Genomic DNA, 16876 nt, shown 5'->3' on the forward strand with positions numbered 1-16876 from the left:
CCACAGGAACGTTGCTGCAAGACAGGCATATGTAACGACGACTTAGCGCTCTTAAACGCGTGTGTCATTAAATACAGTCCTCCTGACAACAGGCCAGTGAAAAATCTAACAATCTACAGCAAAACCATCAATTATTATGGGCGTTATAACATACGTGTGCAGCTGGACGAAACATACACGTCGAACCCCCCCAGACGATTTAAATCCCTGACGAAACATACACGACGAACCACGGCAACGGGTTAAGGCACATTTTAATATTATCCTCTATCCAGGTCATTCTAGTGGTTTCTTTTCCTCATTTTTTCCCATACATGTTACATGCCTATCCCACCTTCCTTGATTGGATCAAGCCTAAGCCAAGGTGTAAGGCATCATGCCACCAGGGCAAATAGCAACCAGTCACGAGAACGACCCCTGGAGGTACCAAGTAGCATCCTGTTGCATGTACACCTTCCACACAGATGGGACTGTGCAGGTGGTGAATTCTGATATCTCTTTCCTCATAGGACCCACTTATGGATATCAGGAACATGGGAACAGGCTGCAGACTCAAAAACAAGGAGGGACTCCCCTGTGGAGAGGCTCCTACAACAAGAAACAAAAGAGACTGTGACTCTTCGGCAGGAGACTGCAAGGTGCATCACTATGAGGTGCTGGCAACCAGCAAACTAGTGGCTGATGATTCAGCCAAGGGACACCCCAGCTATAATATCAACGACTTCTCTCCCTGAAGCTAGCAGTTCTGGCACACCTATAAAAGAGTTGACACTCAACCTCAGAAGCAACCAGGCTCCACCTAGTGAAGACAAAACTGTATGGATGCCCCAGGCAGAAGCCTGCAATAAGTTAGGACAGGCCAAGTAAGAAATAGGGGCATTTAGAAGCTGCTGAATGCCCAAGCATGGAGAAATCCTAACCAGGACTCCTAGGAGGATAAGGCCTGAGGGTAGCACCCCCACAGAATGGGACTCTAGGGAACCAAGGGCTTATAAGGGGGTTCTGAGCAACATTAAGACAGTTCTTGTCATCATCATCATCACATCGGCAGCAAAACAGCCACTTTTGAGCCATAGCCTTCCTTTGAAGATTCTGCCAGGTTTGTCATTACAACATCTTTTTAGAGCTAGATCATCAGCCTTCTGCCCAACCCAAAATCTGGAGGACTAGGTCTCTGTATTTATGCTCCTCAGTGAGAGGGGGGCCCAATTATACCCCTGGCACTGGGTTCCCTCTCCATCACCTTGTCCAATTCAAAGGGCTATGGTCACACCTCCACACAGAATATAGCCATACTTAAAATTATCCCAAGGACAACCTGACCAATAGATGAACAACACCTCATCCTTGAAGAACTATGAAATGAGTTTCGTGGGACTCTCAAAGGGGAACTACCACACCCAAGGTCATTCAGGCTGGAGGAAGGAACACTCACAGATGCATGCACTGATCAGCAGCCTAGTCAGTGAATCACTGAAGTCTCTGACAATCTCAGGATTGGCATCAGGGAACAGACTGAAAGCACTGGATGCTAGGAACCTCCTTAAGCCGGTCAAGATGGCTCTCAGGATGAAGTTCAACATTGTCAAAAAGTCTGGATGAGCTACTGACATGCCATAAGGACCTACAGCCTCAAGACCTCTGCTTACTGCCTGCTTCATGCTGGTTTGTTACTTGGTTTACTCTTCAACCCTGGGGATCGATGCAACAAGTTCCTCTGAAACAGTGGCTGACTTTCACTGGATAACACAGTGTTATATTCCAAAACGGAGCAGTCTTCATATTTAAGGTAGTTAAAAAAGAAAGAAAGAAAACACCAGACTCAACATCATATGGCCTTCACAGGCACTAAAAAATTAATGAATTTTGGTAAGGCATACCTTAAGTTAAAAGAAAGAACATTCACAGGCTAACAGAGACAGAGACAAAAAAAAACATTTACAGGCCAATACAGACAGAGACAAAAGATAACACCAAATAAATGACAATCTATGCATACAGCAGTGTTTTAGCGGGACCTAAAGGCAAAGACACACTGTGTGGACAAGACATCTGGTGTTATTCTTTCCCATGCATTCATGGCTCTTACTCTGGTGGTTCACCTATTTTACTTAAAATGGCGCAAGAAGGTAACCATTACCCTAAGAACATCTTCTGCCAATGAGCCACGCCCTGGACCCATTTCCACCAGCTGAAGTGGTATCGGTGACCCCATTTTCTGCCATTCATTGAAACACCATACTGCAACCATCTGAAACAAAGGAAGAATCTCATTATGAACAGTAAATTGAGTTCTTATAAAACTGAATAGAACTTTCACCTGCCAAGTCAGCTCAAGTAGCAATGATTCCAACTTGTATCTGGAGATGCCTCCTTTGAATTTTGGCTGGGAATATGACTAATCACAATGAGGATTTTCATATTTTCCTCAGTCCCTCCTTTCCAATTCATTATTCATTAATCATCATATAATTCAATGCTCTACAGTCTGAGTAATTGATGGCATTGTTAAGTGAATTACATATAAACCTTTCAAGACAGGCCTAAAACAATCTGATTTCAAACCAGATGTCCCTGAATTCTGGACTCTGAGATGAGTATCAGATAGTAATGTTTAGGTTCACATATTTAAACTGGATGGCCAGGTTTAGGCTCCTGACAGTGACGCTCAGAACTTCTCACTTATCACCATGGCAGAACTGTTCTTAAGTCAACATATATCACTCAATTTTTCATAGTCATGCAGCCTAAAGAGAACCAAAGAAAGGAGAGACCATAGTGCAGTAATGACTATGGTGTATCATGACTAAAACTGCATAAACATAACATTACCACTAACACACAGCGAGGTGAACTAAGCTTCACCATCCCATGCTCCCATTCCAATGAGTGTGCACTTACTGTGATCAATAATTGCATTGCCATTACTTGATACTTTCATGCAATGCAAGCATCAAGTGGTATCCTGACCATGACAAAATAAATGACATGATAGGATTAATGTGGAAGGTGCAAGTAATCACCTCGCATAAGGCAAATGGCATGACTGAGCTACATGAGCACACCAGTCCCTACTTACAAGAAACATTATATGAATACTACAAATACAGTACTAACATTTCTTGGAAAGTTGCATCGCGTTACTTCGTGAAACCAATGAAATGTGCTGAAAAATAGAATTCTTTTACATAAGCTTACATCTGGCACCTGCGGCAGTTATTAGTGTATTAAAAATTTCAACACATGAAACTATTAGTAATTTTCAAAATGCAGAACTGTGGTATTCTGAAACATTTACTTCTCCAAAAAGTTGTCCCAATTCTGGTGAAGTTATGAAGTCTCCAGTTTCTCCGATTACATCTCGATGCATGTAATACCCCGATACGGGATTTGTTAGAACTTCTTTCATATATTCAGCTACTGTGATAGGCCCCATAGCTTTAATCTTTGCTTGTAGCTGTCGGGCCAAAGAAACAGATTCTTTCTTAGTCTTGCTCGGCGGTACACATCTTGCACTACGATCATGTTCTCCTGCAACACACACGGCACAAACGGCAAAGTCCCTCAAAATTCAGAGATGAAATAATTAGAATGGGTTATAGAACCAACAAATATTGTACAGCCATACATAATCCACACTAAAACGCAATACGATTATTAATGTACCATTATTAATAAATTTAAACGATGTCTTCCGATATTTTAAATTTAAAAATGCTGGTGTACTCTGTAACTTTTTGAAAACTGAAAGCATTAGGAGAATTTCACAGATACACTACCATTTCAACTACGGCATTAAATTACATGAACCTACTTTCGCCGTTATACCTAATACCGGTCATACCGGTAGTCACGTCCACGGTTCACTATTTCATTGGCATTATCATCACTGGGGAAGGTGCCTTTTTCGAGCCATAGTGGCCAATTTCCCTATTGTGCCTACAAACTTCCCTATCCACCTGCTGATCTATCCTAACTATCCTATAAATATGGGTGGAATCATTTACGTATTTGTAGATTATTTGACGATTCTTTCAGGTTATACAGCGACAATTAACAGGAGGACAGTGAATTGGAAAGCTATAACGAAGAAATCGCGGACTAGTTTAAATTGCGACAGCGGCATTTACCTACGAGGTCACGATAGTCACGATGTTGAGAGCACTGCTATCACTGGTCAATGTAGTTATAATGAAGACCTTCGTTTTCTCTCTTCTGTTTCTTACAAAGAATTATCAGACCTTACTCTATCTCTCGGTTTGATTATTTTCTCACTCACTCACTCATGTAGCTCTGGAAGAGCCGCCAATTCTGCAGCTACTCAAGAATTTCCCAGCATTTTATGGAACCCGAAGCTTCGTCACCGTGTTCACAAGAGTCCTCCACTGGTCCCTATCCTGAGCCAGATCTATCCAATCCATACCATCCCATCCTATCTCTTTAAGATCCATTCTAATATTGTCCACCCGCCTACGCCTTGGTCTTCCCTGTGGTCTCTTTCCTTCTAGCTTTCCCACCAATATCCTATACGCATTCCTCGTCTCCCCATTCGTGCTATACGACCTGCCCACCTCATCCTCCTTGACTTGATCATTCTAATTATACTTGGAGAAGAGTACAAGTTATGAAGTTCCTCATTATGCAGTTTTCTCCAACTCCCTGTGACGTTCGATTATTTTAGATATTGGAATTATTCGATGATTTCGAGAAATCGAACTATGCGATAGAGGCCTAGATCGGCCTAGATCGCCTAGATAAATTTGATGGGTAGTTGAGTGTAAGTAAGTGGGTGATATGTTTTTATAATGAAGTAGGACACATTTCCGATACAGTTGTATAAGATCAGATAAACGTTTCGAACCTGAATATATGTAACACTTGAACAATTTATTAAGGTGTACCATATCACGATTCGTTCATTCATTCTTTTATTAATCCTGTAGATCATGATACAATGATATGGGACAAGTCTTTCAGCTAATATACATTAATAAGTTATAACAATCGTAATACAAAAAAATTATATAAGATATACAATATTTTATACATTATCTACTATATACTTCTGCTTATATCAGTGGTGAATATTCGCGAAATCATCGTTCAAATAGTCCTCCGTTGAGTAATAGCACCTCATAATAAGTAACTTCAGTTCCCTTATGAACTGGTTTTTGTTTTCTATTTATTTTATGTTGTTAGGCAATTTGTTGTAAAAGATGCAGCCAGCTACTGAAGGATTACTATTATAAAGTTCTAAGTTGTGCCCATATATGGTAGTCTTTATTATTTGTTATATGTATGTATTTGTTCATTCACTGTGCAGTTACTTTTTTTTACATATAGGATTGTTTCTTGTATGTATAGTGAGTATAGTATTAGTATCTTTAAATTTCTAAAGCTATTCCTGCATGATTCCAGATGTTTTAGCCCAGCAATGTATCTTACTGCCCTTTTTTGGAGTACAAAAATTCTAGTGAGGGTCTTAGCACTATGTCCCCATGCTATTATTCCATATGATAGATGAGGATAGATCAATCTGTAATACAACGTTCTTCTTTCATTTAAATTGAGTATTTTAGATAGCCTGTTAATTATGAATTGGTTATGGCTAATTCTACTGCAGGTTTTTTCAATATGTAATTTCCAACACAAGGTACTATCTATTACTACCCCCAGAAAATTAGTGCTTTTTACATTTGATATTTCCCTGTTCTTTATTAGTATTTTTAGATTACTTTCCTGCCTGCATTGTTATGTTATGAATTTGTATATGGAAATGGTGCAAGAGGGAAATCTTGTAGGCAGATTTCATGTTTAGCCAAGCATAATTCAGCCAAGACCTTTAAAATGCGAGCAATTAGGTATATTTACATATTAGGATAAATTGCACTATAATGAAGAATAATTTCAGGTTGCAGTCTAGTAGTACTGCTCCATATTACCGAGGCCACATGTTCAGAACTTGGCCCAGCATTCAGCTTAACTGACGGTTTTCTGCAGTCCATGCCAGCAAATTCCGGTATAAAACCACAAAATAGGTCATGGCCATTTCCTTCCAATGCATATATCAGCTCTTGACACCATAATTTGAACTGATAGACATTAAATGAGCCATTACAAAAATAAATTTCAGAATTGCATATGTGCTACTTTCAGAATTCATGGGAAACAGTTTCTTACATACTTCTTTGAAGTACAATATTCATTGATCAGTTTTTTTTTATAGGTGTCTTTAAGTAATTGTTACAGATGCCTGTATCATTTTATATTGTATTGGAAATTTTAAGAGTTTCATTTGATTTAAATGTTTATTCTTTAACAGGGTGAAAATGAGGTACCAGATTCAGTACTTACATAAATACAGGCAAGTCTGCCAACATCTGAAGATACCCTGCACAAATAACTATTCCACTGAGGTGAACTCTGAAACAAAGCCTGAACCAAAGTCATGGAGGAAACGTTGGGATCAGAAAGAGGGAGAATGGTACAGCAGGTTCAAGCTCTTTGCACCTGAGAAAGGTGAAAGCCCTGATGTGGTAAGGGCTCTACAGAGCACATCAAACTTTAGTATAAAAGCAGTTCGCAAGTGGATACAAAAATCCAAGAGAGAAGCTGAAATACTGGACATGAGGTATATACCAGAACGTCATCAAATATTGGGTAGTGATCTAGCAGCTGCTCACTTCTTAGTTCATAGAGGTGCTGCTGTGAGATTCGTAGGCTCCTCGGAGTGGATAAAACGACATGAAGATCAATACGATCTTCCAGATAGATATAACCGTGACTATGCAATAGAGGCTATTGATGTGTTAGACATGAAACTGTATTATGAAGGTTTCCAGAACATGACCAATTTAAGAAGTTTACGGTGGCTTAGCCTACGAAACTGTCTTCAGATTGATGATTGGTGTCTCGATAGAATTAGTAGTGAATATGAGTCGTCTTTGGAATATCTGGATATTAGCAACTGTACGCGGGTAACAGATCGTGGGATTTGTGCATTGTATCGAATGAACAAACTCCGTACACTCAAGGTACACAATATTGCAGATAGTCAGCTGTTCCAACTTGCTTGCTTGATGCTGGAAGACATCAATCCTCAATTGAATACTGAAGGTGTTAAGTATTTAGATATAGGAAATTGAGGTGATTTCTTACAAGAAAATTATGAGCAGTTGTAACTAGTTACATAGTGTGACCATGCGAGAACTTCCCAAAAATCAGTTTGCCTCTCAGGCAGAAGAGACTGGTGCTCCATGTGTCAACTCATGTCACAGATTTGAACTGGTAACGGACTCTGCAAACCAAGAGCCTAAACACATTACAATTTCTCTTCAATATTAACCGAATAAATCACTGAACAGGTGTCATAAGCACCACCTCTCTTCCACCTGAGCAGCTGAACATTTAGGAAGCACTGAGATGGTTGGACTTGATAAAGTTGTATTTCTTGTCAGGTGGAAATAAGCTGGCACTGGAACTGTACTTACCCAGATGTGTTCCTGAGGAAAATAGCTGTTTAGTTATCTGAACTTTTTATCATCCAGTATTGACAGTAGGTATCCTGTGTGGCCTAGAATTCTAGTGGAAAACATCTGTAAATGGAACTTTTATGTTAATAATAAAGTAACATGCGTAGTATTCAATTTATTGAGAGGCATGGATTTCCATGTTTCTAACAAACTTATATTTCATATTCATATTCTTTGGTGGAAAAGGACACTGTCTGGAAGAAAAGTCATAGACGTGTTGCAGATTCATTCATTATTCATTATTGGAGGGGGTGGGTTTTCCCATGCACCGCGACCAGTTGTTGATCTATTGTATGTCCCCCTTTGATATTCTACTAGTCGCCATGCCCTTCCAGTACTGGTGCTTGCTATCAGCCCCGTTCAGCCCCTCTACTGGCAGTGGTGTACCCAATACTTCCCCATCTACCAGAGGCATTGGAAACTACTTGGGCGGGAAACTTTTTACCTAATTTTGCTCAGAGGTCCCTAGAGACATGATCTTTTACATGCCGTAAATCAACGACACGGGACCCATGGCTTAAAGTCCCTCCCAGAGGACTTGTTCCCTGAATTTTTCTGCCCTTAAAAATTCCACGACTTCCACCGGGTTTGAACCCGCGTACCTTGAGTCATGAGGTAGGAACGTTACCCTTAGACTATGGAGGCTGCTTTGTGTTGCAGATAGTGAGAGACCTTCATATGCATGAACTCCTGTCTTCTCTCAGTGTGAACTATAAAATTACCACATCAAAGTCTGAACTCCAGAGTCACTCCTTCCCCTTACATTCTATAGTTCCCCATCATGTAATGTCAATTCTTCAATCTAGAGTGGAAGTAACACTCAAGAAGGCCATTCATTCTTATCTGAAATGAGCTATCAAATATCTATCCTCAGTTCTCGTATATAGACATATTGTCACGTCACAGTGACTAAAGATGGGATTCAGATTGGTAATTGGATTTATTGACCAATTACAGGCTGTAACTACAATTAATTATTACACCATTACTGATTTTCACACTAGAAAGCACTCCATGCTAATATCTTCAGTCTGTTTCCCAGTAGTCTTCACGGATTTATAACACAGGAACTAAAGTCTCACTAAATCACACACTTCCAATGCCACTGCACTACAGCACACATTAAGTCTTCAACTCACACGTTAAAATCTTCACAGATTGACTTCATGTACTCTGCTGTACTGCTAGTTCCAATCTGCTCTGAACTTACAACTCACGGAATGGACATGGACCTACAGTAAACACATATCACGTGATCGCTATCCAGCCAGTCTATTGGTGCGTCGGTCGGATCTACAGAAAAAACAGTTTCCTATATCGATGTGTGTTGGACTGTGTTTACAGAGCCGTTGCCTGGCAACGCGTTTATGAAATCCATGACAATTTATTAGACATCATTCATGTTACACATAGTTTTAAAAGACGCATTTTGCCACATGATTGTTATACGTGTGAATTATACAACAGACAGTTATCCGGACAGCTATTGTCAACTGGACCAAAACTATAAATTCAGTAAGGATATAACAACTAACCCGTGTGCAGTCTGCTGTGTAGTTCTTGGCAGCTTAGGCCTACAATAAATTAAGTACTTGTCACAGAAAATGAATAATATATTTTGACTCTGAAAGGAATAAAGTGGATTAAGTGGTAAACAACCAAGTTTTTATTTCTGTTTTATTTATTTAAGATCTTCCCATGATTGTCTGCAGGTGGCGGCAGTAAACACACCACCCCGCGTCAAAAGTAAAGTGCAGCTAGAAAATACAAAGTTGGACAGAAACACACAAGAAAACAGGCCAGTCACTTTAAGTAAAAACTAGGATATTCTGGTTTCACTTTACATTCTTCAATAAATATACACTAGTCATATCTGCATTTATATAATGTCACTTTAAAACACATAAAAGTTAGAAAGCCAACTCATTTTACTGCTATTAATTAGTTTGTTCAAAAAAAAAAAGAGGAAAAAAAAAAGCAGAATGAATATATTGCCAAGACAGTTACAATCAGTGTAGCAGACATACTAAAAAAAAATCAATATTATAAAGCATCACAAAGACTATTCGTTTAGTTTCAAAAGAAGTCTGGGAACTCCTAAAACAGCAATGTAAGAAGCTGGGGCATGGGATCTGCATAGTCATGCAAAAGGAACACTTATGAATAGAAAAAGCAATGTGAAGACATAGACCTCACATTCTGCTGAAGCTCGATAATAGGGAAATGCATGACTGACATGAAGCACTGTCAACAGTTCCCTGCTAATAAATGCTGAGGTTTCTCTTTTAGCAGGTTGTGTATCACACTTGTAAAGTTACTGGTGAGGAGGGATTTAATAGTTGTAGTCGCAACACTGCCTATGAAGGTGATGAGCTTACATTCGTGCCAGTGTGAACAGTGCCATCACCTTGTCTAGGACACACTTTAATACCAATTTAATTCCTAATGGTGGTATACAATACTGTGTGCCACTGATTTTTTCTTTTGCCTTTCACATGTAGTAGTCTTCTTCACTCAGTAATTCTCTCTCCTATTCATCACTTTATACACTGTCATTGTCATCAGTAATTGCACAGCTCCATCAAAAACAAAAATAAAAATGCATATCCATTTCATCTGACAAATTTGTTAAAACCTCCTACATACATAATTGCATCTCGATAGATCAATAAAAATTTATCTACAATTGAGTTCTTTACAAAATGGTACAACAAACTGTAATTTTCATGCCTCTGGCAATATTCTGCCTAACAATGACATCATGGCTAAAGGCTGAAAGATAACAACGGTTGTAATTTTGAACTATACACATCCAACAGTACAACAATTTATTACGTCAATATATATATATATGTGTGTGTATGTGTTTTTCATCTCTCTATATTTATATATATATGTATATAATAACAATGTAAATATATAAAATATTAAAGGATACTTGCCAACTGTAAGAAATAATTACACTGTGCTACTTGCTTTCCAGCAAGAATAACTTATTTTTAAAATATAAAATAAAAAAATTGTAGCACCTACACATAGTTAAAAGTAGTTGGTAGCACTACTGAATAATCCTATTAGGAAAATCATCGGTGCATGGACAGTTAATGACACAAAGTACACACAGAATATATTACTCATCTTGAAAGGATAACACAAGTGAAACTCAATTCACGTCTTGTGACTTTTTTGTAAAGAAAAAAAAATTGCTCTTTACAGAGAACAACAATCCAGGACAAACACTGACAAAGACAGATCTCATTTCCAGGGATGGAATTAACTGCTGGTCTTACATATTTTCCAATTATAGTGTGAGTGTAGCAAAATCAACTAGTCCTAAATACAGTTTATACATTAACACAAATTTGTGGAAAACAAAAATTCAACATTCATTTTGCAACATGGTTTATGTTCTATCATGTAAACCTTTCCATCCCTTGAAACTTCTAGTTATAATGATCAGTAAAGAAGGAAGGAAGAATCACTATTTCCTTATTTTAAGGATAAAATACTGCAATTTGAATCTTGTAACATGTTTTGCATGCTCCATGAGACTTCCATCAGGTAAATATCATTCAATGGCTAACATCAAGTGTATTTTTTTAAATACAGAGTTTTAAGTCATGACTTCACAAATTGTTTTAAAAATGACTTATAAGCTACCTTATTCAATAATTTTTCTTTTCTGTTACTAGAATGCAAGTATGTTAACATGAACCTCTTTCACTGCTCAGTATTCTATGTTTCATTTTAGACCTATATAGGTTCAAGTAACCTAAAACCATAAAATCTGAAATAATGGCAATCCTCAACAAATACCATAACAAAAATTTTCAACGGTTAAACGAATATATTCATAAAACAACTTATTTTCTGGGATCTATTGCTCATTTTGTTCCTGTGGTATGTGTGCCAAAGAGTCCTATAAATCTGTATTTATAACATTCACATACCTTGAAAAATTCATATTTGCAATGGTTTCTTAAAAAGAATCCTCTTTTTACTGTTTGAATACCAGGTGATGGTATTGCCCATTGAAGTTGGTCCCAAAATGGCAGGGCTGGAGCGGCAGCTAGCTGCTTGAGGAGGCAGGGATGGACACAGGATTGTTGGCAGTGTTGACCAAGTTGACTGAATGTGGCATGGTAGATGACCCTGCAATACAAATTCATAGCATTTAATCATGCAGTTGGTTTATGTATAGAACTCAGTGAATCTGGTCCAGGATTAAGAGCCACCTCTAAACTATAGGCAAAACAATGGATAGTAGTTAAGATCTAAAAGTTTGTGATGATGGTAAATTGTTACAATTATTATTTTGCTGGACATTATCCATCATCTTGTCTATTCTAAAAAACCGTCTAGTTTCTATTAAAAAACACAACGTTTCGAGAACTGGAATCTGTCCCCGTCTTCAGGTAAAACCTACTCAGTTGGGTCCAATAGACAGAGCTGGCCCCTATCTCCGGACCTCCTATAGCCCTGATCTGGCACTCTCCGACTACCATCTTTTTGGATTTGTGAAGGATCAGCTGCGTGGGCGTTTTGAGACAAGGGAGGCAATTCAGAAAGCAGTATGTCAGTGTCTTCAGATGGCTGGAACGGAATTTTACAGAAGGGGAATTTTCAAACTCCCAGAACACTGGGAGAGAAATGTGTACAAAGAAGTGGTGATGTGGAAATATAAAGTAAGGTCTGTAGATTGGGTGGTGTATTTGGTTTGTCAATAATAAGGCATGTTACTTTACAAAAAATTGTTGCTCATGACTTTCAGTACGACCCTCAGGTGTGTGTGTATATATATATATCACCTACTTTAACACTCAGAAACTCTGTCTTCTGCCCAGAGAGTATATCTGTGTGTTATATATATATATCACCTACTTTAACACTCAGAAACTCTGTCTTCTGCCCAGAGAGTATATCTGTGTGTTTTGCATAATTCTCAGAATAAAGAGTGAATATTTCCCTACACAGCATTAACTGAATATAACTAGGATATAACACCATGCAATCTGTTGAAAACCAGCATTTCAGAAGAACATATTGCCTCTTCAAAGTCTTAAGTCATAGAAGAAACCAGCACAAAGCAGGCAGCAAGCAGAGTAAAGACAAATCCTACAGCATTAATGAGTTTGTCTTTGTATTGGAGATGCAGTGTGTCTTCTGTGAGGCAGGAACTGAGTGTTTAAATATTACTTGGATGAATTTCAGTCTTCAAACAGTTACGTTTATCTTTAAATATGCCAATAGCAACTCACACATGTAAGGGTTAAAAAGAAAAGACATATGCATTCCTGGACTTGGCCAGAATCACTTCTTCCTCCCTGGGGAAAGAGCATTAGTAACATTGAACAGGAGTATGGAGATACACCATTCTTACATTAACTTCTTTGCTGTGAATTACATGGAAGTAATTCTTCATGTAACCTCATAATTGAACTCTACAACTGTATGAGAAAGCCCACTGACAGATGCAGACACACATGCACAGTACCTAATCTATCACCAGTTAGATATTACATTGCAGACTGGCACAAGTTATGTTTTGTTACATATGCACAATCAGTTCACAACATGGGATTATTGTTTGGGTTCATTCTTCTGTGTGTCAATCAATGTACTTCACAGAACACAGATTTTTTTCAGCAAAAGATTAAAAAAAAAGCATTAAAATATGCTTTAAAGTTTCTGATGCACTTCAGACAGACTTTGTGGGAATAACAATCATCAGAATTGTGAGTCGCTTTGTTTATCTCCTGATTTAGGCCTCTTTGTTCCTTTGTCGCCTACTATTTCTTTCCCCCCCCCTTGGCGCTACAGCCCCAGTGGGCCTAGGCCTACCTCCATGAACTTCTCCATTCACTTCGGTTTTTCTAGATCTTACATATTCGGTAGGACTCCTTGGGTGGGTGATCAGCTCGCCACAAGGCCTCTACCTGTACACAAACACAGAAAAACGCACACACACAAACTAAACATCCATGCCCTGAGTGGAATTCGAACCCACGATCCCGGTTTCCAAGTGAGCAAAGACAGTACATGCCTTAGACCGCTTGGCTACCGTGACCGGCCTATTTCTTTTTAGTTTCTGAATTTATCAAAGAAGAAACACTACTGTCAGAATCAGATACCACTGTATAATTTGTCTGTCATCAGACTGTTCTTAATATTCAATATACCACATGTTTCTAAGCCATGTGATGTACTGTAAGGTGCCATACTGAACTCCACTAAACAGTTAGTTTTAACCGTTCAGCGTGGTTTGATGTGTATGTTTCGTCAGGTATTTAAATCGTCTGCGGGGGTTCGACGTCTATGTTTCGTCCAGCTGCACACCTATGTTATAACGCCCATAATAATTGATGGTTTTGCTGTAGATTGTTAGATTTTTCGCTGGCCTGTTGTCAGAAGAACAGTATTTAATGAGGAACGAGTTTTTCTGCGCTAAGTCATCGTTACATATGCCTGTCTTGCAGCAAAATTCCTGTTGCTCTTGGGAGAGGTTTCGTCATTGAAGCTGTTATGAATGTCGTGTTTTCTTTCCTATGAAGTTATAAACAGCAGAGACGTGATATGTGCTGTGTTTATCATATCATATTGCCCTGAGCTGGCCACACTAACACACTCAATTGGAATTCTTAGAAGAGGGATGTCCAAAAATTTATTCTTGCAAGATCGATTGATTTCGCACAGTACATAGCAGCCAGTTCTTAGAAAAACGTCACGAATTAAGGCAGAACACTGTGGTCACCCCCTATGACGATACTGGTGTGTGTGTGGGGGAAAAGAACTCATTCCTTCATGTATTATCGCTCCAGTTGACGCCATTTTATCGTACTGACCTTGGTGGTCGTTTCGAGGGATGACCATAAATATTTTTTTGAGCCAGCTAAGCTCTGCTTTCGTGCACTACATACCAGCCAGTTCTTAGAATAACTTCATGAATTCTGTGGTCACCCCTACGACATCTACTGCCACCAAAATGAATGGAATATCAAAGGCATAGCAACAACCCCTTGCTATGATAACTCGTAACGTTGAATTTACTACAGCTGACCTGGCAACTAAACGGGTCACGGAAAGACATTTCCTTGAACGTCTACCCCTCACGGGGAAGAAGGCAAGGCCGCACAGAAGATATGTGATTAAAAAAAAGAGCTAAAGAAAAGATACACAATACTGGAGCGGTGAATGTGGGGCAGCGTTGGGTTAGACGAATGCTTCAAGGCCTACATTACACTGCTCAAATTCTAAATCAACTGCTTCCATTGCCGAGATACCGGGCGCTCATATTATAAGGCAAGGTTATAAAACCACCTTTTAAGATCATTTTAGTGAAAGTTTCATGCTTCAAGGCATACCATTCACTGCTCAAATACTAAACAACCTGCTTCCATTGCCGAGATACAGGGCGCTCATATTATAAGGTAAGGTTATAAAACCACCTTTTAAGATCATTTTAGTGAAAGTTTCATGTTCCTATCTCATATAATTTAAGAACAATGATGAATAACTCATTTTCGAGCAAAATTTAAATGGCCGGCTGAATATATTACCGCCGGAGAGACGGCCGCGGAATTTAAATCACCGCGCGAAAGGGTTAAGGCCATAAGATTATCCTTACAACTCTTCTGTGACCCTTTAAATGAAAGACCTAATTTGTGGATTATTAATTAATTAACTAATTCAATTAGTAGGGGGTGGAGTCTAATTGGGTCCACTCAGCACAGCAGCCACTGATTGGCCTATTGTAGCCTGCCCCAGGTGATTATGAGGATAATTTGGTGGAATGAAGATTGGCAGGGGAAACCGAAGTACTCGTAGAAAACCCGCCCCAGTGCCACTTTGTCCACCACAAATCCCACTTGACCAGACCCAGGATTGAACCCAAGCCACCACGGTGAGAAGCCAGTGACTAACTGCTTGAGCTATAGTGCGGCCTATTTTGTGGAGTAAATACAATGTTTTAAGGTCTAATGCTATGGCTAGTTTGAGCTTCCCCTGCAAGATGAGCATACAATAATGATTTTGCTACGACCTTGCACCAAATGAATTCATACTAAGGTTACTCTCAGCAAGACTGTTCAAATACTGTGTGTACATAACTTTACTGCTTCTGGCTTGAGCATTTAATCTGTAATTCTGCATGATGGAAATCTCAGTTTATATTGTAAGAATACTAAGAAAGAAAGTAGTCTTGAAATAAAAAAATAACTGTATTTTGTATCATATAAGTAAAGGTAAAGCAATCCCTGTAACAGGCCATGGAGGACCATAGGTTTGTGAGACGTCGAGGCTCCCACATTTTCTAGACAGTTGGCTCACACATGGTGGTGAGGCTGAGTTGACCCCAGGGCCTGTGGCTGGAAGGATTAGGTAAAAAGTAAAGTAAAGCTATCCCTGTACCAGGCCGTGAAGGCCCATAGGGTTGTTGTGAGACGTTGAGGGTCCCACATTATCTAGACAATCAGCTCAAAGATGGCGGTAACGTTGTCAGCCTTATGCGCTGGCCGCACTTTACTCCCCAGGAAAATTATTTAAATTATTTCCTGGTACTAATTTCTGTTAGGGGCTGAGTAAACCCCAGGGCCTAGCGCGGCTGGAAAGATTAGGTCAACTGAAAAAATCCAATGACCTCATCAGGATTTGAACCTGCGACCTTCCGGCTTGTAGCGTAGCACCTCAACCACTACACTACCGCGTGCCCCGAAGAATTAGGTATATTGAAAAAATCCAGTGATCTTATCGAGAATCAAACTCTTGACCTTCCACCTTGTAGCATACTGCCTTAATCAACTTGTTACTGAATGCCATTGTATCATATACATACTGCTTATATGATAGACTCTTATCTGACAGTTTGATCTGAGTATCAGTTCAATTAGATCCACCTGATGGCTATTTTTGTTTATACCCCCTCTCTGCTCCCATCTGTCAATATAAACTGTAACTGATATGCACCACACAGTTTGGGACACAAAATGTAAACCCGGCTAGACACGACCTCCTCTCATCAATTTACTTTATACTCTTCATGGATAGAACATATTCGTACAAAAACTGCCCATACTTCAAGATGTAATGCATCAGAAACTAGAACGCAATGAATTTACCTGGTGTTGTTGCAGCTGAATCAGTGCCAGAAGCCATTGGACTAGCTGATCCACCTGGAGTCATTGGAGTCAAGCTGTTCTGGGCCATTACCTTTTGGCGAACCTCTCGAATCTTCAACTGCAGACTTGATTTGTTTGGGAAGATATCAACATGGGCAGCCTGAGAAAATAAATAATTTAAAATTTACAGTTTATTAAATTGGCAAAAAAAGAAAAACACTGTTTATTGGA

At 39.1% G+C, this 16876-nt stretch overlaps 3 protein-coding genes across 14 annotated transcripts in view; 1 reads left to right on the top strand and 2 right to left on the bottom strand.

Moving 5' to 3' along the window:
- Positions 1 to 3877, bottom strand: part of LOC111865545 (protein arginine methyltransferase NDUFAF7, mitochondrial) — a 15380-nt gene extending 11503 nt beyond the window's left edge. The window contains exons 1-3 of one of the 3 annotated variants that reach the window (XM_023853672.1): positions 3815 to 3877; positions 3299 to 3531; positions 2141 to 2251 (exon numbers count right to left, since the gene is read on the bottom strand). In XM_023853672.1, coding sequence (XP_023709440.1) covers positions 2141 to 2251; positions 3299 to 3531; positions 3815 to 3842 — 372 coding nt within the window. In that variant the 5' untranslated portion in view covers positions 3843 to 3877. Of the gene's footprint in view, positions 1 to 2140; positions 2252 to 3298; positions 3532 to 3666 lie in introns of all 3 variants that reach the window. The other 2 variants (XM_023853671.2, XM_023853673.1) reach the window with 2 other exon arrangements.
- An 822-nt stretch (positions 3878 to 4699) lies between these two features.
- LOC111865542 (distal membrane-arm assembly complex protein 2) lies at positions 4700 to 16734 on the top strand. Of its 8 annotated transcripts, none has more exons than XM_023853666.2 (3): positions 4781 to 4810; positions 6323 to 6631; positions 16661 to 16734. In XM_023853666.2, the coding sequence occupies exons 1-3, from the start codon at positions 4806 to 4808 to the stop codon at positions 16662 to 16664; spliced, it is 318 nt and encodes a 105-aa protein (XP_023709434.1). In that variant the 5' UTR covers positions 4781 to 4805; the 3' UTR covers positions 16665 to 16734. The 8 variants fall into 8 exon arrangements, with proteins under 8 accessions (XP_023709428.1, XP_023709429.1, XP_023709434.1 ...); XM_033751865.1 differs by lacking the exon at positions 16661 to 16734 and adding an exon at positions 10749 to 10833; XM_023853662.2 differs by lacking the exon at positions 16661 to 16734 and adding an exon at positions 9223 to 9497.
- Positions 10945 to 16876, bottom strand: part of LOC111865541 (protein capicua homolog) — a 61420-nt gene continuing 55488 nt past the window's right edge. For all 3 annotated transcript variants that reach the window (XM_023853656.2, XM_023853657.2, XM_023853658.2), the window contains 2 exons: positions 16646 to 16805; positions 10945 to 11684 (listed from right to left, as the gene is read on the bottom strand). In XM_023853656.2, the coding sequence (XP_023709424.1) occupies positions 11602 to 11684; positions 16646 to 16805 (243 nt within the window). In that variant the 3' untranslated portion in view covers positions 10945 to 11601. The remainder of the gene's footprint in view (positions 11685 to 16645; positions 16806 to 16876) is intronic.

Source organism: Cryptotermes secundus, unplaced genomic scaffold (genome assembly GCF_002891405.2).
Source record: "Cryptotermes secundus unplaced genomic scaffold, Csec_1.0 scaffold836, whole genome shotgun sequence".
In the NCBI taxonomy this organism is placed as follows: domain Eukaryota; kingdom Metazoa; phylum Arthropoda; class Insecta; order Blattodea; family Kalotermitidae; genus Cryptotermes; species Cryptotermes secundus.